The sequence below is a fragment of the Oryzias melastigma genome, linkage group LG24, assembly GCF_002922805.2.
Source record: "Oryzias melastigma strain HK-1 linkage group LG24, ASM292280v2, whole genome shotgun sequence".
Classification (NCBI taxonomy): domain Eukaryota; kingdom Metazoa; phylum Chordata; class Actinopteri; order Beloniformes; family Adrianichthyidae; genus Oryzias; species Oryzias melastigma.
Genome location: NC_050535.1, coordinates 7351252 through 7374853, shown reverse-complemented (window position 1 = coordinate 7374853; position 23602 = coordinate 7351252). Strand labels below are relative to the sequence as shown.

Sequence of the window (23602 nt, the reverse complement as noted above, 5' to 3'; positions counted from 1 at the left end):
AACGTCTAATCGACTATTAAATTAGTCGGCGACTGTTTTAATAGTCGATCAGTCGACTAATCGCGGCAGCCCTACTTTACAGTGCGTGTGTCTCAGCTAACCGCTGAGGTCTTCACAAGGACGGGGTTAATCTGTCCGCTCGCTCAGCCAAAGCACTGGGTGGGGGGGGTATGGGGAAGGGAAGAGCCACGTAATCTGACATCCCGCCTGCTGCTCATCTGAGCCAGCGAGAGCGCTGCCTGCTGGGACTGATGTCCAAACAGGATTACAGAGCAGCACATGTCAGTGAAAGGGCACCTGGACTCAAACAGGTGGAGATTAGTCTGAAGTGCATTACACTCCTCACCAGCTGAGAGGCACAGTCACTGTTTAAGCTACAATCCAACGTTCACATTTTACTTTTTTTTGTTTTGAACTCTTTGACCCCCAACAGCTAAATGGTTCCACCTGCTTTCAGATTTTTGCAGTTATAGCTCCTTCATGACGATGACAGACGCGGCCGGAGAAAAATCTGACACCCAGAAGCCGGACAACTCAAAGATGAAGGACCTGGAAGCTTCGGAGTTTGAGGTGACGGCCGACCGCCTGGAGCAGCTGATGAAGAGCATGGAGGTGCTCCTGTCGGACGTGGAGCAGCTGCGCGGCCACTGCAGCCACCAGGCTGGCGAACTGATGCGTGCGGCGGTGGAGCTGAGGCAGCAGCAGGACGAGCTGAAGCAGAGCTACGCCGAGCTGTCCCAGGACATGCAGGGGATAGTGGAATCAGTGGAGGACCTGTTCAACACCAAGAGCGCCTTTGAAGCCAAAGAGAAGCAAGCGCAGAAGCTGACCCGGCAACTCTGAGAGACAGACGGCGAGACTTTGTTTGTAAAACACTGTGGGATTGAGGTTTTGGCTTTGGGGTTTGTGAGCTCCACTTTGAAAAAGCAACGGAAGCTTTGTGAGATTTTCACATGCAGTAGATTATAATTTATTTTTTTTATCTAAATCTGAGACCCTCATAATCTAAATAGAATATAATGGGAAGATAGTAAACTTGTGAATCTGGAAATTAATAAAAACAATTAAATACTGATTTATGTCTTTTATGGTATTTTTTTTCCATATAAGGGTCATTTTGCCAAAAGAGGTACATTTGTATGGAATTAAATTGAGGCCAATATTATTTCAAACCCAAATAAAACAAATTGATAAATATTTGTGCAAAAAAGTCAAAAACTTGTTGCTATTTTAAAATAACTGTATTTAGAATAAATGTTCTTTTTTTATTTGGTTTCAAGACTTATAATTTCAATTCCAACATTTTTTTTTTTTAGTTTAAATTATTTTTCTTCACTTTAAACTCTTTCCTTTTTCCGTTTTCAAATCAGAAAATTTCAGTTTCAAAACTTTTGGCCCCGTTGTGGCGCATTGGGGCGGGGCTAACACAACATTTTAAGGATGTTAAAAATTACGTTTGAAGTTACCACCCTCATCGATTTTGATTGGTCCTCTGTGTTAGCTCCGCCCCAAGGCGCCACAACGGGGCCAAACGTTTTGAAACTGAAATTTTTAGATTACAAAATGAGAGAAAAAAAAATAAACCGAAAACCCATTTGAAAAACATTTAAATTTTGAGTTTTTAAACCTAAAAAACAGAACATTTGAATCTGAAAATAAATACATTTATTGTAGAATAGTAAAAGGTTTTTGACATTTTACTTTTTTTTTTGGACAAACACCAATATTTCTTTCAATTTATTTTATTTGGGTTTCAAATAATATTGGCCCTAATTTAGCTCCATATATTTGCCCCTCAAAATTCTTCAAAATATTTTTTATAACATTTTAATATAGCATGTACTAGTATACACACTTAATTATTCAAAATGAGTAGAGGTCAATCTCAGGTGACTTTATTTTATTTTTTACAACTTTCAAAAGTTTATTATCAGGGCCATATTTTCTCTACTGTTACCAAATAATATCAAATAAAGTTTTTTCAATCCAAAAGTTTAGAATGCATTTCACTGAGTAATCAGACAACTGATAAGAATGTGAAAATATGTTTTTTTTGCTTTATTTTTTAAAAAGTAGCGGTTTTGTTGATACATTGTGGTAAAGTGTAGCATCTGGCTGATGGGGACAACCAAGAAAAGTTATGTATCCGCTTTTTGAAAACCTTTTAAAAATATTTAAAATATATTAATAAAACTTCCACAATGATTCATGCGCACAATGCTTTGAATATATTATTTTTGTTATGTTATTAATTGTATTTATACATTAATTGTGCAATAATGTGCTGGGGGCGCAAATATTGCGATACTTTACTATATTTTACAATACGTGTATTGATTTAAAATACAGCCAAGCCGATATTTAAATAATTATTTAAAAGTAAACATGTAGTCTTACTTTTGTTTTCCACTTAAATATTTACTAAATTACCACAATAAAAGCACAATGAATGTTCTTGGGTAAAAGCAACTTGTTTATGAGATCAATTAACATTTATTTTGCAATTTTACTTCTGTGAAAAACACTTAAGCTAATAGCTGAAATCACTTAAGATAATAGCTGAAAATGCTTATGCTGATAGCTAGCTAAAATATTAGTTAAATGCCAAATCATCCTAAATGAGAAAGCAATTAAAAAATAAAAAACTAGGTTAGCCAAAACGGCTAGCATGTAGCTGAAAAAATAGCTAAACTTCAAAATAGCCTTAAAAAGCCTAAATTAGCCAAAACAGCTAGCGTGTAAATATTAGCCTATCTCCAAAACGGCAAAAACAAACTGAAAGAAAGGCCTAAATTGGCAAAAACAGCTAGCATGTAGCTGAGATATTAGCTAAACTTAAAAAATAGCTTGAAATATCTTAGTAAATGCCAAAATAGCCAAAAAAGCTAGCATAATGCTAATTCTTAAAACTTTACAACTGTAACTTTAACATAATTATGAACTAGATATATAGCATTACCTGCAATAATGCTAGTGTGAATGCTGTAAGATGAATTTGGCTGCTGAAAATGCTAGTGCTGATAGCTGAAGATGCTGAAATTGATAGCTAAAAAACACTGAAGCTGATAGCTGAAAATGCTGAAATTGATAGCGAAAAACGGTTAAGCTGATAGCTGAAAATGCTGAAATTGATAGCTAAAAAGACTAAAGCTAATAGCTGAAAATGCTAAAATTTATAGCTAAAAACTGTGAAGCTGAAAACGCTAAAGTTAAAGTTGAAAACCCTGAAGTTGATACCCAGCTCAAATATTAACTAAATGCCAAATTAGCCTGAAAAACAGAAAAAATAAAAAACCTAGGTTAGCCAAAACAACTAGCATGTAGCTGAAAAAGGTAGCTAAAAAATCTTAGTAAATGCCAAAATTGTCCAAAAAGCTAGCAAAATGACAACTTTTAAACTTTAGACCCGTAACTTTTTATCATAATTATGAATAATAAAAAGGCCGGAACTTAAAGCTCAAATAACTTTCAATATTTGACTCTCCATAAAAATTTGACTCTCTTTCATAAAAATAACTTTGACTTTGACATGGGCTCTACTACAAGCCAGGAAAAATAAAAATGTGCAGAAAAAGAAAATTCCAACAAGATAACTTTAAAATTTAAACATTGAAACTCAAACAGAAATAAAGAACACACAAAATGCAAAAACATTCAGCATCCTCCTCACAATATATTAATATTCAGATCACTCTTAAGTCATTATTTAAAAAAATAAGAAATATTGTCTTGAAATATATCGGAATATTTATTGTATCTTCACACGTGTATCGCGATACGTATCGTATCGCCACTCATGCCAACACGCAGCCCCACTCTGGTCACCTTTTGTCCATCTTCCATTCTCTCCTTTCGTCCAGGCATGCTTCCTTGAGGTTTTCTCCCTAAATTTAACCTGAACTGAGGCTGAAGGCGATGATTACCTCCTGCAAGCTCCTCCGCCGTGACTTATTGGTCTGTACTTAGTGGCTACGCGGAGTGCAAGAGGAGCAATCAGCGGTCAGACGGCTGTAAAAATAAAAGCTCGTTCATTGGGAAGGTTGAAGAGTTTCGCTGGGTTTTTTAAGTCAAGTTCTACTAGTTGTGTTTTTTTATGTGTGCAATCATGACAGTAAAAATATTAGATTTACTAGATGATGCCGGTTATTACATCTTTAAATGACATTTTTGATGGAATTTGTGCAGAAAATATTTATTTTCTTAAAAGTTTTCTCCCTAAGCATTTGAATTTATTGTGAAAATCGCTATAAAAGCTATTTTTGGAGACTGAAAAGACGAACGTGTGTGTGTGGCTGTAACCTGACACTGTATGGGCTGGGGTTTGGGTGAGTGGAGCAGGTCAGAAGATAGAAAGCTGGCTGTCAGGGCTCAACCTCTCCTCCCAGTTGCACATCCTTTCAGTGCTGCTGGCGAGTCGGCTCCTTAGGAAAAAGGTGAGACGAGTAAACATTTGATTTGCATATTTACTTAAAAACTATAAAACTATTGCTGCGATGTAATTTGAGCAGGTTTGCCGAGATCATGAACATCCTGCAAGTCCTGGGCCTCCTTCACCTGCTGAGTATACCTGCTTTTACTGTAAGTTCTGATGATTATTTAGTCTAAAATGTATTATATTTACTATGGTTCTCAAATTTTAACGTTTTTTTTTTTTTAAATATTCCAGTTTAAATTGTCTCCACAAGCTATTATCATTTTGGATTTTTGCAAAAAACTGTTTTTTTTCAGTTTTTCTCTTTATTATGGATTTTTTTTTTTGTTGCAAAAATCAACATTTTCATCTGACTAATAGTACAGAATTTGGTTGGTTTTATCCGACCGTGACTCGTGTTCTGGTTTTATGGCTGCAAGAGTCAAAAACTTGCGATCCGATCTGTCGAGAAGTGCCACTTTTTGCAATGAAGAGCCTCAAATCATGATGCCAGGACTCTCCAAACAAACAAAAGTAAAAAAAAAAAAAAACACTGTGGTAACCTAATAGTCTTGGAAAACCATAAGAACATGAATACATAAACGATTGAAGAAATTTACCCAACTATCGAAATTCTTTGAAAGTGCAGTGAAACTTTATTCGTCAAACGGTTGCGTCACCATAACGGCTTCATGACGTGTCCTGACACTCGTGCCAACAGCGATGCTCTTCATATATCAAAGAGGCAGGTTATCATGAAGCAGAGAGGGGCTGGTCTGCGGCGGGATGGCTGTTGGTCAGGGGCAGACGGCTTTTTCCAGTGGTTGAATACGGAAAATTTATACCATATCATTGGATTTATTTTTATTTTGTTTACTATATTTATGTTTTTTTTCTTATCTTAGCTGAATACACCCTACTATGATTACTGGGGAGAATTTGGGGCCTTCGGGCCCTGCAGTCGTACTTGTGGCACAGGAGTTGCAATAAGAACCAGGAGTTGTGTTACTTCAAGGTAAGACATATATACATATTAGTAAATAGAGCTGGGTATCAATTATAATTTTCAGAATCGATTCTATTCCAATATTTTTCTATTCTTTCAATTCTTCAGTTTACTAATTAAGATATTGCCAAGAATCGATTAAAAAAATTAACTAATTAATCGCAAATCTGGAAAAAATTAATCGCCTTTTTTATTTTTTATTTTTTGTTAAAATATTTGCCAGCCACTTATGATCTCCAAATAATCATAAGATAAAATCACACGCAAAATTGTACATTTAGATAATTTATTTTAACCCTTAAAGGGTCGGTCTGTATTTGAATTTTCTGTATTTTCAATTTAAAAGACAGCACAACAGTACCTTTATTTTGTCATTTTTCCATTTTATATTCAAGACATAAAATCATGCAAAAACAGAAAATTCCACCTGTAAAAATTAGATTAATTTTGCTGTGGAAACCTAAAAAATGTTTAACAAACAATATAGAATAAAAGTTTTAGCTGTAGTTTAATAAAAACAGAAAGAATAAAATTTGTCAACATTTTTTGAATGAAAATACAAAAAATCCAGGCTAAAGTCACACAAAGCAGCCAAAAAAATAATAATTTCTCACTGCTGTATGATATTTTTCCTTGAATTCTGTTTTTTTTTTTACTTTTTCTCCTGGAGGGTGTTTCAGTTTGGCCACTAGGTGGCAATCACGCTATAACAGTACACTTTTTCAAGAAGAATAAGCAAAATTTTAGCAAAAAAATTGTGTTTTAGGCCACAATTGGTTACTTTAAATAAATTTCCTTAAAATTCATACTTGTGAGTTTATAAAGATGTTTATTTAGGCAGCAATGTATGTTTATGTCAACCGAGCGTTAGCCATAGCTGTCCTATGGGAAATTCCATTAAACGTTAGCATCAAGCTAGCGGACTTTAGCCTTATGAGCTAAATTTATTTATATTTTATTAATCGATTATTGATCTGTTCAGCTTAAATCCATTCAAATCGATTAATCGATTTTATCAACCCAGCCTTAATATTAATTTCTAACATTTCTTATAGGACGGATGGAGTGCACAGTTGTGTAGGACCTTCCAAGTCCTACCGCACCTGTAACACACAGGTAATTATTTTTTATTTACAACTTTTTTGTTAAATATGCCGCTCATTTACTTGTTTGTCTCAACAGCCATGTCCAGTTGGGTCCAAAGATTTTAGAGAGGTGCAGTGTTCCGAGTTTGACTCAGTGGACTATCATGGAAGGCATCACAGCTTGGTGCCGTACTACGAAGGTTTGTAATTTTTCATTTTCAGTGACGTTAAAAAGACAAAGCAGTTATTTCAGTCAGCGGGTCTGCAACCTTCAACACTTTAAGAGTCTTTCAAGGGGATTTTTTACTAAACACAACCCAGGAGGAGCCGCAAAGTCTGACTTTAGGATAATAAAAAAACTCATTTGCATCTATGTTAATGTTATGTTAAAGAGAAAATGCTTTTTCTTCAAAATGAATGACTTCCTTTCAAAATAAAAGACACCCTGTGTCATATAGGATCATCTCAATGTAGCAAATGTGGTAGTAGGTAGCTTAGTGTCAACAATGATTTAAAATAAGTTTATTTTAATATTTGTGTCGCATCTCAGTCAGAAATTTGTAAATCTAACAAACTAAAATTAAATCCAAGATAATTAAGTGATTTTTACTGTATTTTTTGAACAATTAGGCCCTAATATCTATGAATTTATACAAGAATAGAAAATGTGTTATTTACTGTGGGTTTTATATGCTAATTTAGAGCTTAGCTTACATTTTAGCAACAGGCTAATGTTTTAACTAATTTAATTTAAGAATTTTAGGCTATTTTGGAGTTTAGCTGGTATTTAAGCAACGAACTAGTTTTTTTTTGTGGCTAATTTGATGTCAACTGGGGATTTTTTATATTTATTAGGAGTTTAGCTAATATTTTAGCGTTTTGCTTAACAGTTCTGGCTAAGTTTTTATCTTGTGGGGTTTTAACGGCTAATTTATAGGCTAGTTTAGTTTCTGTCTTAGCAACAGGCTAACGTTTTTGACTAATTTAGTGTACTGAGCAATTGTGGAATAATTTGGAGTTTTGCTAATATTTTAGCAGCATGCTAACATTTTTTTCTTATTTCTTTACTTATGTAGATATTTATAGGTTGATTCAGAGTTTAGCTTCCATTTTAGCAACAGGCTAACGTTTTTAACTAATTTAGTTTACTGAAGAATTTTAGGCTATGTTGGAGTTTAGCTAGTATTTAAGCAACAAACTAGTTTTTTGGCTAATTTGGCATCAACTGAGGATTTTTCATGTTAATTTGGAGTTTAGCTAATATTTTAGCAATGTGCTAATGTTTTTGGCTAAGTTTTTATCTAATGGGGTTTCACGGGCTAATTTAGAGTTTAGTTTCTGTTTTAGCAACAGGCTAACGTTTTTGACTAATTTAGTTTACTGAGCAATTGTGGGCTTATTTTGAGATTTGCTAATATTTTAGCAGCATGCTAACATTTTTTTCTAATTTCTTATCTACGGAGATATTTACAGGTTAATTCAGAGTTTGGCTTCCTTTTTAGCAACAGGCTAACGTTTTTAACTAATTTAATTTACTGAAGAATTTTGGCTATTTTGGAGTTTAGCTAGTATTTAAGCAACAAACTAGCTTTTTTAGATAATTTGGTATCTACTGAGGATGTTTATGTTAATTTGGAGTTAGCTAATATTTTAGCGTTTTGCTAAATAGTTCTGGCTAAGTTTTTATCTAGTGGGGTTTTATCGGCTAATTTAGAGTTCAGTCTCTGTTTTAGCAACAGGCTAACGTTTTTAACTAATCTAATTTATTGAAGAATTTTAGGCTTTTTTGGAGTTTAGCTAGTATTTAAGCAACGGACTACCCTTTTTATGACTAATTTGGCATTACATAGGTTTTTTTTGGGCTAATTTAGCTCAAATTTAAGCAACATGCTAAATATTTTAGCAAAATTGACAGTCGTTAGGGGTTTTTAAGCAATTTAACTACAAAATTTGCAGAAATTGAGGTAAACTTTAGCGCTATCTTTCCTAGTTCTTTAATGAAATTTTCCCGTCTTTTAGCAAATTTAGCATTTTCAGCAAATCTCTATTTTTAGCAAAAAGCTTCAGCATCTTCAGCGACTACTTTCGGCCATAAAGCTTTAACACTAGCATTATGGCAGGTTATGCAACTTTTCTTGTTCTGGTTGTGTTTTTATTCTTCATTAAGCCACAATGAAGGAGTCAAAGAGCCACATGTGGCTCTGGAGCTGCAGGTTGCAGACCTCTGGTCTAGTCGTTCTTTCTTACCCATGATGCACTGACCTTTTTCTGTGTTTTAAACATTGAAGCGTCCAATCCCTGCGAGCTGAGCTGTGTAAGAGGACAAAGCTACTTCTACAGAACTCAACATCGACATCAAGTGATTGATGGGACTCCGTGTCATGAGGGACATAATAATATCTGTGTTGAAGGAGTCTGCAGGGTGAGCTGGAGATATTTTCTGATAGATTCCAAAAGTTGTGTGCTACAGTGATGTTGTGTGATAAAAATGCATGGTCTCTTCAGGAATTGAACCATGAGGAGTTTATGGGTCTGGACAACGACACAGAGTCTCCACATTTCTCTGTACCTGCCGTGCCTCATCTAAGAGAGAGCCAGCCGTGCGCCTACAGGACCGGACTCTACAGCGAGTGCTCTGCATCCTGCAACGGGGGCATGCAGTACCGCAGCGTTGAGTGTGTGATTGAGGATCCTGTACACCCCCGAGTGGTGGACGAGTCTTACTGCATCACCCAGCGCTTGCTCAAACCAGAGAGTCAGAAATCCTGCAACATGCACTCCTGTGGGGAGCACAGGGCAGAGTACAGCGTCTCCAGCTTCAGCGTGGTGCGTTTCTGCGTCAATTCAAGCTGGCAGTGCAATGTGTCAAAGTCAAGGCCCGGGGGCCGGATCCGGCCCTCCGGGTAATTCTATCCGGGCCTACAGATCATTTTATTTATTGTTATTAATGGCCCGATATTATCTTGCGCTTATTTCTATCTTGTATAATTTTGACAGTATATATTTTCATGGAGAGTAAAATATTGAAAGTTATTTAAGGTTTAAGTTGATTTATTGTGGAATAATATTCCTGCCTTTTTATTATTCGTAATTATGTTAAAAAGTTACGGTTTGGAAGTTTTAAAATTACCATTCTGCTACCTTTTTGGACTATTTAGGGATTTAATAAGAGTTTTTAAGCAATTTTGGAGCTCATATTTCAGCAACATGCTAGCTTTTTTGGCTAAATTAGGCTTTTTGGGTTTTTTTAGGATATTTTGAAGTTTAGCTAATATTTCAGGCAAATGCTAGCTTTTCTTGGCTAATTTCGTCTTTTTTTAGAGGTTTTTTCTAGGATATTCTGAAGTTTAACTATTTTTCAGCTACATGCTACCTGTTTTGGCTAACCTAGTTTTTTTATTTTTTATGCTAATTTGGCATCTAGCAATTATTTAGCTGGGTATCACCTTCAGCGTTTTCAACATTAACTTTAGCATTTTCAGCTATCAGCTTCAGTTTTTTTTTAGCTATCAATTTCAGCATTTTCAGCTATTAACTCAACAGTTTTTAGCTATAGATTTCAGCATTTTCAGCTATTAACTCAACAGTTTTTAGCTATAGATTTCAGCATTTTCAGCTCAGCTTCACAGTTTTTAGCTATCAATTTCAGCATTTTCAGCTATTAATTTAACAGTTTTTAGCTATAGATTTAAGCATCTATCAGCTTCACAGTATATAGCTATCAATGTAAGCATTTTCAGCTATCAGCTTCAGTGTTTTTAGCTATCAATTTCAGCATTTTCAGCGATTAACTTAACAGTTTTTAGCTATCAATCTCAGCATTTTCAGCTATCAGCTTCAATACTTTTAGCTATCAATATCAGAATTTTCAGCTATTAACTTCAGTGTTTTTAGCCATCAATTTCAGCATTTTCAGCGATTAACTTAACACTTTTTAGCTATCAATTTCAGCATTTTCAGCTATCAGCTTCACAGTTTTTAGCTATCAATTTCAGCCTTTTCAGCTATTAACTTAACAGTTTTTAGCTATCAATTTCTGCATTTTCAGCGATTAACTTAACAGTTTTTAGCTATCAATTTCAGCATTTTCAGCTATCAGCTTCACAGTTTTTAGCTATCAATTTCAGCCTTTTCAGCTATTAACTTAACAGTTTTTTGCTATCAATTTCTGCATCTTCAACTATCAGCACTAGCATCTTCAGAGGCCAAATTCAGTTTACAGCATTCACACTAGCATCATCACAGGTAATGCTATATATCTAGTTCATAATTATGTTAAAAACTTACGTTTTTAATGTTTTAAAAACGTGGTTTTAGTATTCAATAAATGTTCATCCTGTTCGGCCGTGACTTAAGGTGTCTTTTGGATTTTTCCCCCTTGTGCGATTGAGTGACGCATCCCTGCATGAACCTTCGGGGCGGTTCAGCTGTAACTTTGCTGGTTCTTGCAGTGCTCTGTGACTTGTGGAGAAGGACAGCAGACGAGAGAGGTCATCTGTGTGGGACCAAGAGGGGAACATCTGCCCGACCACGCCTGCTCTGCACTAGCCCCGCCTCCTTCTGTCCAGGCCTGCCGCAGACCGGCCTGTTACTCACAGATAACATGGCACGTGACAGAATTTGGACTTGTGAGTAAACAGGATCATGATAAATGAATAAACGATCAGTACACTGATGTCCACTGGGTCATGTAGTGCTCCAGAAGCTGTGGCGGCGGCGTAAGAGAGAGGCAGGTCACCTGTCTTGATTCCGATCTGCATCCATACCCTGAGGAGCAGTGTGGATCAGGAAGCAAACCCCCTTCTGTTGAGTCATGTAACACTCAACCCTGTCATGAGCCACAAAGTAAGCTAAAATATCAGCCCCTGGAAAACTGTTGTGCCCCAAAGCTTTACGCTTTTTTCACTATTTGAATTATTCCCTCTGCAGCGGTTCCAAGCATGCAGGACCCAAGTGCATTTGAAAACACCTTCAGAGGATACGTGCCTCATGTTTTGGAAGAACCTGTAGGTCAGTGGAGGAGATTTGAGTGCATGAGCCTGGATTTATTGGTGCAGTATTATCTTTAGTGGATTATTAATCATCACTCTCTTCTCTGCCCTCCAGAAAACTGTGTTTACAGCAGGTAAAAAAACATTTTTGAGCCCAAACAAAACATTTTTTAGGTTGAATCTTTTGATTTGATTATGTGAAAATATTTTTTTTTCAGGTACGGCTGTTGCTTGGATGGAGTGACTGTAGCTCACGGATTTGGACGAGCTGGATGTCCCGAGTATCAGACAGCCGATGTAGGAATCGGGATTATTTTCTTCTTCTAGCAAACTTAGTTTATCTTTCACTGAAGGCCGAATGTGACTGATGCTGGGCCGTACGGGGTTCCATTTGTGCCAAAAATATGTTTTTGCGCGCGCCCTCTATGTATTTGGTCCATTGTCTTCTATGTCCATTGAACAAGTTTATTGTATGAATGCTTGAAAGCAATTTTTTATAGTGATTTTCAAAAATTTGGGGTTAAACTAATATTTTAGCAACATGCTAACGTTTTGGCTAATTTAGTTTAGTGAGGAATTTTAGGCTAATTTGGAGTTTAGCTAATATTTAAGCAATGTTCTAGCTGTTTAAGCTATTTTGGCATCTACTGAGGGTTTTTAGGCTAATTTGGAGTTGGGCTAACATATTAGCAACTTGCTAACGTTTTTGGCTAATTTATATCTACTGAGATTTTCATAGACTAATTTAGAGTTTAGCTTCTATTTTAGCAACAAGCTAGCGTTTTTGACTAATATAGTTTACTAAGGAATTTTAAGCTAATTTGGAGTTTAGCTATCATTTAAGCAAAAGGCTAGCTTTTTTGGCTAATTTGCTATCTACTGAGTTTTGGGCTAATTTGGAGTTTAGCTGCTATTTTAGCAACATGCTAATGTTTTTTTTGGCTAATTTGTTATCTATTGAGATTTTCATAGACTAATTTAGCTTCTATTTTAGCAACAAGCTAGCGTTTTTGATTAATTTAATTTATTATGGAATTTTAAGCTAATTTGGAGTTTAGCTATGATTTAACCAAAAGGCTAGCTTTTTGGCTAATTTGCTATCTACTGAGTTTTTTGGGCTAATTTGGAGTTTAGCTGCTATTTTAGCAACATGCTAACGTTTTTGGCTAATTTGTTATCTATTGAGATTTTCCCAAACTAATTTAGCTTCTGTTTTAGCAACAAGCTAACATTTTTTGGCTAATTTAATTTAGTAAGGAATTTTAAGCTAATTTGGAGTTTAGCTCCAAAAAGTTAGCAGTTTTGGCTAATTTGCTATCTACTGAGTTTTGGGGGCTAATTTGGAGTTTAGCTGCTATTTTAGCAACAAGCTAACATTTTTGACTAATTTAATTAACTGAGGAATTTTATGCTATTTTGGAGTTTAGCTAGTCTTTAAGCAACAAGCTAGCTTTTTTTGGGTAATCTGGTATCTACTTAAGTTTTGGGTCTAATTTGGAGTTTAACTTATTTCAAGGAACATTGCAAAATTGGCATGTATCAGAGATTTTTAAGTCATTTTACCACACATTTTTGCGAAATTTATGTCAACCTCAGTGCTCTTTTTTAACAAAATTTCCAATCTTTTACCAAATTAAGCATCTTGGAAAAAAGTTTTTGCATTTTCAGTAACTCCCTTCAGCAAACTGCGTCACCATTTTCAGCTAAAAGCTTCAGCATCTTCTCTGGCTACTTTCAGAAAAAAACATTCACACTAGCATTATCACTAGTAATCCAACTTTGTTAGTTGAACGTGTGTTCACGTCTTTGTACTATTAGGCAATATCTTCTGCGCGTCCTGCGAAACGACAGGAGCTAACGACGCTAGCAACTGTTGATAAGGACAACCAAATTCAATGATAATAGCAAATGCAAAGTTTTAAGTTTTAGACCCCTGTCTTATAGTATCGAACACATGATATATAAATCTAAATACTGTAGTGATTTCTAGTATTAGTTAAAATACTATTACAACTTTTGGATTTCAACTAGACGCTATATTAAAGATAACTGGAAACAAAATGGTTTGACGCACAATTCCATCAAAAAGCATCAAGAAATACATTTAAGGAGAACTTTACTCGTCACGTTTGTCCAGAACTCTTCAAATACAGTTGTTTAAATCCCAACATCACAATTTCTTCTTTTGCAGGTGTCGTTCCATCCCGAATCCGTGGTTGTGGATTATGACAGTAACTCCGTTCACTCCACGTACGTCTACAGGACCAGCGTCTACGGCGAGTGCTCTGCGCCGTGCAACGGCGGCGTGCAACATCGCAGCGTGGTGTGCGTGTTTCAGGACCGGGTGGTGGACGAGTCCTACTGCATCACTCACCATCTGCAGAAGCCACAGCTTCAGCAGGAGTGCAACGTGAATCCATGTGCGGAGTACAGCGTTTCTAGCTTCAGCGAGGTTTGTGTCTTCTTAAAGAGAACTGAATTTGAGTTTTAAAGTAAGGGAGTTATTGGTTTATTTTTTTTTTAATCAGTGCTCAGTGACGTGTGGAGAAGGGCAGCAGACGAGGGAGGTGATCTGTGTTGGATCAAGAGGAGAGCACCTGCCCGACCACGCCTGCAGAGGTTTGGTTCGACCTGCTTCTGTCCAGGCCTGCCGCAGACCTGCCTGTTACTCACAGATATCATGGCATGTAACAGAATTTGAACTCGTAAGTGAACAAATGTGTCCTTTAAAAGGCAAAAAGACTCCAAATCTGCAGGATCTCCTTGTTGGTCGTTGCAGTGCTCTACTAGCTGTGATGGAGGTGTGAGGGAGAGGCAGGTCCGCTGTCTTGATACTGATCTGCATCCATACGAGGAGGATCAGTGCGGACTAGAAAGCAAACCCCACTCGGTTGAGTCGTGCAACACTCAACCCTGTCATGAAGCACAAAGTGAGCAAAATATGGATAAATTCTGTTGGGATGAATTAGTTTTTATCATACGCATTTATATACTCCTTTTTAGGTGTTCCAAGTGTTGAGGATCCAGGGACCGATGAGGGTGCAACACAAGGATTCGTGCCTCATGTTCCAGAAGAATCTCCCCGTAATTACAAATGCACATTTAAGAATCAAAACGTTGTTTTTTGAACATTTTTAACCCTAAATCAGCTTTTTTGGGTTGCTGACCTCTATAAATGGGGCTTTAAAGGTACTTTCTGTTGGTTGATGTCAATTTTTTATTAAAAATTAAAATAAACTTGTATAATTCATAAAAATATAGTCAAAAACCGTTTGTGTGCTGCCCCCTACAGGCTGAAATGAGGTATTCCCTAACTTCCAAGTTCACTAGAAAGTTGTGTAAGCTAGTAGATTTTTGACAACTGAAGGCAACACACTTAGCTATGAGCCATGCTAAAGCTAACGACCAGCCGGTACAGAATCAAAGATGGGCGTGGCTTTTATACTGGAGCTGCAGAGCATGATGACGTCAAACTTCTGGGACTAACACCAGCTGACTAATCACTCAATTCAACTGCAATATTGCAAACTGCAAATCTTAAATATATATTTTTATGAATTAAACAAGTTTATTTTAATTTGTCAAAAATTTGGCAGCAACCAAGATGGCATTTTTAAAGCCCAGTTTCAGGTCATCAACCAAAAATAGTTGATTTACTGTTTGGTTACCCTTTAATTTATTTTTAAAAGAATTTTATTACCATCAGGGGCTATTTGAGTTTGGCTTATTTATTAAACACTAGAACAACATTTGTAAAACTTCAAAACCATATCTTTAACATAATTATGAACTAGATATATTGCATTACCTGCATAATGCCAGTAAGCTTTATAGCTGAAATCACTGAAGCTTGATTGCCAGCTAAAATATTTGCTAAATGCAAAATTAGCCAAAAAACTAAATAAAAAAACTTAGGTTAGCCAAAACAGCTAGCATGTAGCTGAAAAATACATGTAAGGTAACGTAAAAAACTGAAAAAAGCCTAAACAAGCCAAAACAGCTAGCATGTAGCTGAAGTATTAGCCTAACTCCAAAACATTCTAAAACAACTTAAACAGAAAAGGCTAAGCTAGCCAAAACAGCTAGTATGTATCTGAAAAAAATGTATGCTAGCTAACCTTAAAAACTGAAAAAAGCTTAAATTAGCAAAAACAGCTAACGTGTAAATATTAGCGTAACTCCAAAATAGCCAAAAAACTTAAAAACGAAAGACTAAACTAGCCGAAGCAGCTATTATGTAGCTGAAGTAGAAGCCTAACTCCAAAACATCCTAAAACAACTTAAAAAGAAAAGGCTAAGCTAGCCAAAACAGCTAGCATATAGCTGAAAAAAATGCATGTTAGCTAACCTTAAAAACTGAAAAAACCCTAAATTAGCCAAAACAGCTAGCGTGTAAATATTAGCCTCACTCCAAAACAGTTAAAAAACTTAAAAACAAAAGCCTAAACTAGCCAAAGCAGCTATTATGTAGCTGAAGTAGAAGCCAAACTCCAAAACATCCTAAAACAACTTAAGAAGAAAAGGCTAAGCTAGCCAAAATAGCTAGCATGAAGCTGAAAAAATACACATAGGTTAACCTTAAAAACTGAAAAAAGCCTAAATTAGCCACAACAGCTAGCGTGTAAATATTAGCGTAACTCCAAAACAGCCAAAAAACTTAAAAACAAAAGCCTAAACTAGCCAAAGCAGCTACTGTGTTGCTGAAGTAGAAGGCTAACACCAAAACATCCTAAATCAACTTAAAAAGAAAAGGCTAAGCTAGCCAAAACAGCTGGCATGTAGCTGAAAAAAATGCATGTTAGCTAACCTTAAAAACTGAAAAAACCCTAAATTAGCCAAAACAGCTAGCGTGTAAATATTAGCGTAACTCCAAAACAGCTAAAAAACGTAAAAACAAAAGCCCAAACTAGCCAAAACAGCTAGCATGTAGCTGAAGTATTTACCTAACTCAAAAACAGCTAAAAAACGTAAAAACAAAAGCCCAAACTAGCCAAGACAGCTAGCATGTAGCTGAAATATTAGCTAAACTCAAAAATTTACTAAAAAATCTTAGTAAATGCCAAGATAGTCCAAAAAGTTAGCAGAATGCCAATTTTTTAAACTTTAACTTTTAAACATAATTGTGAAAAATAATAAAAAGGCAGGAATATTAATCCAGAATAAATCAATTTAAACATAAAATAAATTTAAATATTTTACTCTCCATAAAATATATTTTGGCAAAATTTTCCAAGTTAGAAATAAGTGCAAGATACCATCAATTAACAACATTAAATTAAATGATCTGGATAGAATTACCCGGAGGGTTGGGTAATTCAACAACTTTGATTTAATTTCAGCTCCATCTCCCGCGACAGACCCCGACTGTGCACAGTCAGAGTTCGGATGCTGTCCTGATGGCTTCTCCGCTGCCACCGGCCCCGAAAACCACGGCTGTCCTGCAGAAAACGATTGCTCTTTTAGCAGGTACCTTCTATTTCTGTACCCATTATAGTTCTGAAGGAAAACTCAAAGTGACCCAATGGGTAAACGGTTCTGTAGGTACGGATGCTGTTTGGATGGAGTGACTGCAGCTGAAGGGGATGGACAGCTTGGATGTTCTGAACATCCGACAGCTGAGGTAAGAAACTGTTTTTAGGTGACTTTGCTAAATTATAGAACCAATCAGCTACTTTGGACTAACAAAAAGTTTATTTTTTAAAACAGGAGCACCCGCCTCCCCCTGTTGATCAGTCCTCCACGTGCTCCCTACCCCGTGATGAAGGCCCTTGTGAAAAGTGGGTCGTCCGATTTGCCTATGATGCCGCTGTCGGCAAATGCAAGGAGTTTTGGTACGGAGGCTGCCACGGCAATGCCAATAACTTTGCATCTGAGCACGATTGCCAGATACAATGTGGGGATTTCAGGACGGTGTCCGTCCCCGTCGCTGTCTCTGTCCCGGTCTCTGTCCCGGTCTCTGTCCCTGTCCGTCGCAGATGGACCTACAGGAGAGGTTTTCTAAGATCTGTGAGAGTCCGGCCTTACTATGTTGGAGCCCATTACAGGGAATAAAGCAAATGATAAACTGGATTCTGGAAGTAGGAAAAGTATTTCTATTAAAGGCAGTTCTATAAAAAGTTATTTCCACTTTGTTTTAAGTTGTTCTGATTCCAACACACTTCTAAAAATATTTGTGACAGCACATGAAGCCTGCATCACAACCAACCCTATTAGCACATCTTCTTAATTTTAGAATATTGATTATTTTCTTTTTTGATTAATAAATTGCATTTTTTCCCCCTCAGATTTTCCAATTTTTTTTTTTATTTTATTCTTTTTTCCACAATGCTTCCCATATTCATTTATTTATTTTGAATTTTGGGCAGGAAACAGCATACTTACAAAAAGTGACTACAGATTTTAAACAATAAATGTAATAAATCATTCAAGTTTTGGTTACACTGCAGCTGTTGTGTTGTTATTTATGAGTGTGTTTGTGTTTTTGCTGATACATTTGTCTGACCATGACACTGCAGTCTGCGTTAAACTATTTTTTATACTAAAAGATGGATTTGGTCACTGCAAATGGGAAGGTAAGTAAAGTGTAAATAAAGGTAAATTTTTCACATATAACATTTTTACTGATTTTGTAAGACATTTTTTAAATGTATTAATCTATTTTTAAGTGGAGAATTCTTTGACATTAGTTTACCAGGTACACTTGTAGTACTATGACAACCTGTACATCAGTATTTAGTAAATATTTTGTTGCCTCAATAATTAAATATTTGTACATTTTAACCATTTAATTTATCAATCATTAAATAAACAAGCGGCGTTTTTTTTAAAACAAGCGTTAGTTGGCAAGAGTTTTATTTTGAATGAAAACGGAAGTGCTTCGACGTAGTTTCCGGTGAGTGCATATTTTTCTTCCACCACGAACACAGGATTTCACGCTGGTTTATAAGTGGAAAACAACGATTTCCTTCTTCATTTAGCAATCCCCTTATAGAAAAAGGGTCCACGTTCAGAAATCATGGTAAGATTTACCCTTTTTATGTTTTTTGAGGATAAAGATCGTCGGTGTGAGCCACATTATTATATGTATGTCCGCCAAAGCTAAGCTAACAAGTAGCTAAGCTAACGCAACATTTGTTACTTCTAGTGTTTTCTCAGTCAATTTTAATGTTTATTTTGGCTATTTGAGCTTCTATTTACTCATTTTTGTACCTGTTAAATCGTTAAATTTATGAAATAGACTGAGACATTTTTTTTAGGATATTACATTTGTGTTACAGCAGCAGAGAAGTTACTAGATCTCGTCATTCTGTCATTTCTGCAGTTTCCTCTGAATACCTTTTATGATTATTATCGTTTTGTTCAGCAGTAAATAAGACGTTATTTTTAAATAAATATTCTTAAAAGTAATTTTGTTTTGCAGTCGCACACTATTTTGCTTGTCCAGCCCACCAAGAGACCCGAGGGCCGCACATACGCGGACTACGAGTCGGTGAACGAGTGCATGGAAGGTAAAAGTCAAGCTTTGGTCCAATAAATGAAGTATACTTTCTGTCATCGTTTTTGGAGTCAAAATTTGAAATTATGTATTTATTTGATTAAATATTGTTCGTTTTGTTTCCCCTCTGGGTTGAAACTAAACGATAATTTAGTTTTAAACAAAATTTTTTTTATCAAAATCCTGTTTAAAATATAGAAAAAAAAATGTAATTTCACAACATGCATTATGTTGAATATTTTATGTACCTGTGGATTTAATTTTGAATTAATTTGACAAAACAATTATATAATTTGAAAGACTTTATATTGCAGTGACAATAGATACGCCAAACATTCTAGCACGTCTGTTTTAGCCTCTTTATAAACTGGCTGAGGGCAGAACAACTTTTAGCAGTTGTAGTACTTAAAAAAGAAAAAGTCTCTCATTCTATTTTGAGCCACATTCTATGTGTAAGAGTCACGTGTGCCATTCATTTTCTTTACAAATCATTAAAGTCATTTGCTAAGTTAATAGACTATATCAAGAAAATTGTCAAGAAATTCAACTGCCTGCCTGTAGCTACGGAGGGACTTTCCTAAAAGCTGAGTTTGAGGCTAGTTTTGCGGCTGGATTGCGTTAACATCATTCTGATTAATCATTTATAGAATCAAAGAAATATTTATTTTACCATCTTGCATATTCAAAACTATCCAGTGTTAAATCAGGGCCGTTTGGATGAACACAGAGCTGATACCATAGTGATGGTAAATGTTTTAGATATGTGAAAATGGGTAATTTCCCGCGGCACACCAGACCATCTCTCACGACACACTAGTGTGTCGCGGCATACTGGTTGAAAAAGAATGGTGTAAGCCAGGGGTTTTCAAATCCAGGCCTCAAGGGCCGGTGTCCTACATGTTTTCCAACCAACCTTCCATTGAAGCTCCTTATTGGCTAAACATACCTGATCCTGGAAATTAGCAGCAGAAAAGGCAGGGTTTCTGGAAAACCTACAGGAAGCTGGCCCTCGAGGCCTGGATTTGGGCCTCTCTGCTGTAGGTTTTCCAGAAATCCTGCCTTATCTGCTGCTAATTTCCAGGATCAGGTATGTTTAGCCAATAAGGAGCTTCAATGGAAGGTTGGTTGGAAAACATATAGGACACCGGCCCTCGAGGCCTGGATTTGAATACCCCTGGTGTAAGCTGAAAACGCTGAAGCTGATAGCCAGCTAAAATATTAGCTAAATGCCAAATTAGCCTTAAAAAAAGCTTAAGATAGCCAAAACAGCTAGCATGTAGCTGCAAAATTGCTAAACCTCAAAATATCCTTAAAAACGTGAAAAAAGCTTAAATTAATCAAAATAGCTAGTGTGTAAATATAAGCCTAACTCTAAAACAGCTTAAAAAATAAACAAGAAAAGCCTAAATTAGCCAAAAAAGCTAGCATGTAGCTGAAATATTAGCTAAACTCCTAAATAGCCTAAAAACTATAAAAAGAAAAAAACATGGGTTAGCCAAAACAGCTAGCATGTTGCTGAAAAAATAGCTAAACTTAAAAATAAAAAAAAGGAAACTGCTTAAATTAGCCAAAATAGCTAGCTTGTAAATATTAGGTTAACTCAGAATATAGCCTAAAAAAAGGTAAAAAGAAAAACCTAAATTAGCCAAAACAGCTAGCATGTAGCTGAAATATCAGCTAAACTCTAAAATAGCCTAAAAAATCTTAATAAATGCCATAATATTCCAAAAAGCTAGCAGAATGCCAATTTTAAAACTTTAAAACCGTAACTTTTAAACATAATTATGAATAATAAAAAGGCATGAATATTTTTCCAGAATAAATCAACTTAAACCTTAAATAACTTTTAATATTTTACTCTCCATAAAAATATATTTTGTCTAAATTATACAAGTTAGAAATAAGCGCATGATAACATCAGGCCATTAATAAGAATAAAATAAAATGATCTGAAGGGCCGGATTTAATTATGCGGAGGGCTGGATCCGGCCCCTGGGCCTTGGACTTGTACTGTATGTGTTAAGACAGCTTTCAAAAAGAAACATATTCATAAGTATAAAGTTGTGTCAAAGTAATTATTTTTATAACTTTACATAAAAAAATATGAACAAAACATTTAATTTTACGTTAAGCATGTCCCTTTAGAATACGAATTTTGTTTTGAATACGACTTTCTCCCGTTCAAAAACTGTCAGAAATACGTCACGGGGTCACAGGTTTATACATCAAGTGCTGAAACATCGATCCAACTGAGGGAACACGCGCGTTGCGACTCATTCATCATACTACGATGGCAGGACATGTATCTTAACACTGTAGTTTTGCTGGGGAAAAATATATTTACAGTCAAGTCCTGCAACTTTTTTATTTATTTATTTATTTTTTGCTAGGCAACAACAGCTGATCAAGATAAAGAAATGTTGTATTCAAAAGAGACCTGTTAAATGTAAAACTAAACTTTTTTTTTTTCTGCAAAGTTGTGTACAAAATATAAATGTGCACAACTTTATTTATCTTTATGAACATGTTTCTTACTGACAGCTTCCTTACTCCATATTTCTGTAGCATCTTGTCTTTTCTAGCACTGAATGATCAAGCAGTTTTATCTAAATACCCTAATTTTGGTTTTTAATTTTTGCATATATCTGTAGTACTTTTATTAGTCAAATTCAACTTATCTGTCTTCTTTTTTTTTTTTTAGGAGTTTGCAAGATGTATGAAGAACATCTAAAGCGGATGAATCCCAACAGTCCCTCCATCACTTATGACATTAGTCAGTTGTTTGATTTCATTGACGACCTGGCAGACCTGAGCTGTCTTGTGTGAGTATGCGCTTAAATAAAGCCCATTTTGGGGTTTCGATCCCTTAAAAACAATAATTTTGTCTTGTGATGCAGGTACAGAGCGGACACTCAGACGTACCAACCATACAACAAAGACTGGATTAAAGAGAAGATATATGTCCTGCTGCGGCGTCAGGCTCAGCAGGCAGCAAAGTAAAGGTTTCTTTAACGTGTGCACAAATCCAGTGGATCTGACAAGTCAAATGGAGAAGGGTTTTGTATTGTACTATAAAAAAGTAGTGGGTTTGAAAATAAAAATAGAGTAGAGAAAAGAAGCTTCGTTCCTCATTTTGACTTTCTAATTGTCATACGAACCTTTCTAATAAATTGGCAGGATCAGACATGATTGCCACTATAAGGAAAGCATAGAAAATGCTTAAAAAATTTGATTAAAAATGCTTTTCTTTGTAAGCATCTTTTACTTTCGAGGAAGAGGAGAACGAATACTCATGCTTTATTTATGTCACAGAAGGATTTGTTTTCATTTTTGCCATTGAGCCCTGAATAGTGTTGTAAAATGGTGTTTTGTAAACCCTTTTGTTTCACTCGGCACGGAACTTTTTCCATGTTACTTTTGATTTTTACAAAATAAACTGTTTTCTGACTGTTCTCAATCTGAGTGTTTAACATGTTCAGACACACAACTTTCAACAGTTAAAGAGCCATTCTGGAGGATTTCTTACTGACAACATCCCAGTGGGACCCACAAACAATGATTTGTACCTATGATACTGTTACTATTATGAAAAGTACAGTTACATTTGGTTTTTAAAGCATGAATAAAACACAAACATAAAGAGAAAATAGCCTTTTTTTTCTCGAGATGTGAATTAGTTTCTAATTATTCAGAATCACTTTCCTTCAAAATAAGAGATCCTGTACCACATAAAATCATCTCAATGTAGGGAATGTAGTAGGAAGTGCTGCCACAAACGATTATTTTAATAGTCGACTAATCACCGATTATTTTTTACGATTAGTTGACAAATTGGGTGATGGGCAAAATAGATGTAAAGCTCACATCTTAACCATCATTAGTTTTAAACTTACTAAAAACTAGATTTATTACCTGTGATAATGCTGGTGTGAATGCTTTACGCTGAATTTGTTCGCTGAAGATGCTAGTGCTGATAACTGAAGGTGCTGAAATTGATAACTAAAATCGCTGAAGCTAATAGCTGAAAACACGGAAGCTGATAGCCAACTAAAAATATTAGTTAAATGCCAAATTAGCCTAAAAAAATGAAAAAAGCCCAAGTTAGTCAAAACAGCAAGCATGAAATATGCGCTAAACTCCAAAATAGCCAAAAAACAAACAAACAAAAAAGCCTACATTACCTAAAATGGCTGGAATATTAGCTAAACTCCAATATAGCCTAAAAAACTGAAAAGAAGCCTAAATTAGCCAAAACAAGCCAACATGCAGCTTTAATATTAGCTAAACTCATAATTAGCCTAAAAAAACTGAAAAAGTCAGAAATTAAGCAAAATAGCTAGCATGTAGCTGAAGTATTAGATGAACTCCAAATTAACACAAAAAAACAAAACAAAAAATAAATTAGCCAAAATAGCTAGCATGTGGCTGAAATATTAGCAAAACACCAAATTAGCCTAAAACAAAAACAAAAAAGTCAAAATTACCCCAAATGGCTAGCATGTAGCTGAAATATTAGCTAAAGTCTAAATTAGCCTAAAAAACTGAAAAAAAGATCAGAAATTAGCCAAAATAGCTAACATGTAGCTGAAATATTAGATAAACACCAAATTTGCC

The 23602-nt window shown here is 35.5% G+C and overlaps 2 protein-coding genes across 4 annotated transcripts; both read left to right on the top strand.

The window, feature by feature from the left end:
* Positions 1 to 3624: 3624 nt before the first annotated feature.
* Positions 3625 to 17938, top strand: paplnb (papilin b, proteoglycan-like sulfated glycoprotein). Of its 3 annotated transcripts, XM_024290404.2 has the most exons (19): positions 3625 to 4433; positions 4509 to 4578; positions 5317 to 5426; positions 6473 to 6533; positions 6600 to 6702; positions 8791 to 8924; positions 9008 to 9328; positions 10954 to 11130; positions 11197 to 11347; positions 11432 to 11512; positions 11609 to 11627; positions 11712 to 11790; positions 13685 to 13945; positions 14022 to 14198; positions 14273 to 14423; positions 14497 to 14577; positions 16833 to 16959; positions 17035 to 17113; positions 17200 to 17938. In XM_024290404.2, the coding sequence occupies exons 2-19, from the start codon at positions 4522 to 4524 to the stop codon at positions 17542 to 17544; spliced, it is 2514 nt and encodes an 837-aa protein (XP_024146172.1). In that variant the 5' UTR covers positions 3625 to 4433; positions 4509 to 4521; the 3' UTR covers positions 17545 to 17938. The 3 variants fall into 3 exon arrangements, with proteins under 3 accessions (XP_024146172.1, XP_036066502.1, XP_024146174.1); XM_036210609.1 differs by having other exon boundaries at positions 3625 to 4578; positions 16851 to 16959; XM_024290406.2 differs by lacking the exons at positions 3625 to 4433; positions 4509 to 4578; positions 5317 to 5426; positions 6473 to 6533; positions 6600 to 6702 and adding an exon at positions 7307 to 7975.
* Positions 17939 to 18354: 416 nt separating this feature from the next.
* Positions 18355 to 22445, top strand: erh (ERH mRNA splicing and mitosis factor). The gene is made up of 4 exons (XM_024290446.1): positions 18355 to 18511; positions 18914 to 19001; positions 21690 to 21810; positions 21886 to 22445. Exons 1-4 carry the CDS (start codon positions 18509 to 18511, stop codon positions 21986 to 21988), a joined length of 315 nt encoding a protein of 104 aa, XP_024146214.1. The 5' UTR covers positions 18355 to 18508; the 3' UTR covers positions 21989 to 22445.
* The last annotated feature ends 1157 nt before the right edge of the window (positions 22446 to 23602 follow it).

Coding starts and splice junctions, on each gene's coding strand:
- paplnb (XM_024290404.2), top strand. CDS start 4,522: ATGAACATCCTGCAAGTCCTGGGCCTCCTTCACCTGCTGAGTATACCT. Junction 9,329..10,953: donor GCGTCTCCAGCTTCAGCGTG/GTGCGTTTCTGC, acceptor TGGTTCTTGCAG/TGCTCTGTGACTTGTGGAGA. Junction 16,960..17,034: donor AACGATTGCTCTTTTAGCAG/GTACCTTCTATT, acceptor ACGGTTCTGTAG/GTACGGATGCTGTTTGGATG.
- erh (XM_024290446.1), top strand. Junction 19,002..21,689: donor GGTGAACGAGTGCATGGAAG/GTAAAAGTCAAG, acceptor TTTTTTTTTTAG/GAGTTTGCAAGATGTATGAA. Junction 21,811..21,885: donor GCAGACCTGAGCTGTCTTGT/GTGAGTATGCGC, acceptor CTTGTGATGCAG/GTACAGAGCGGACACTCAGA.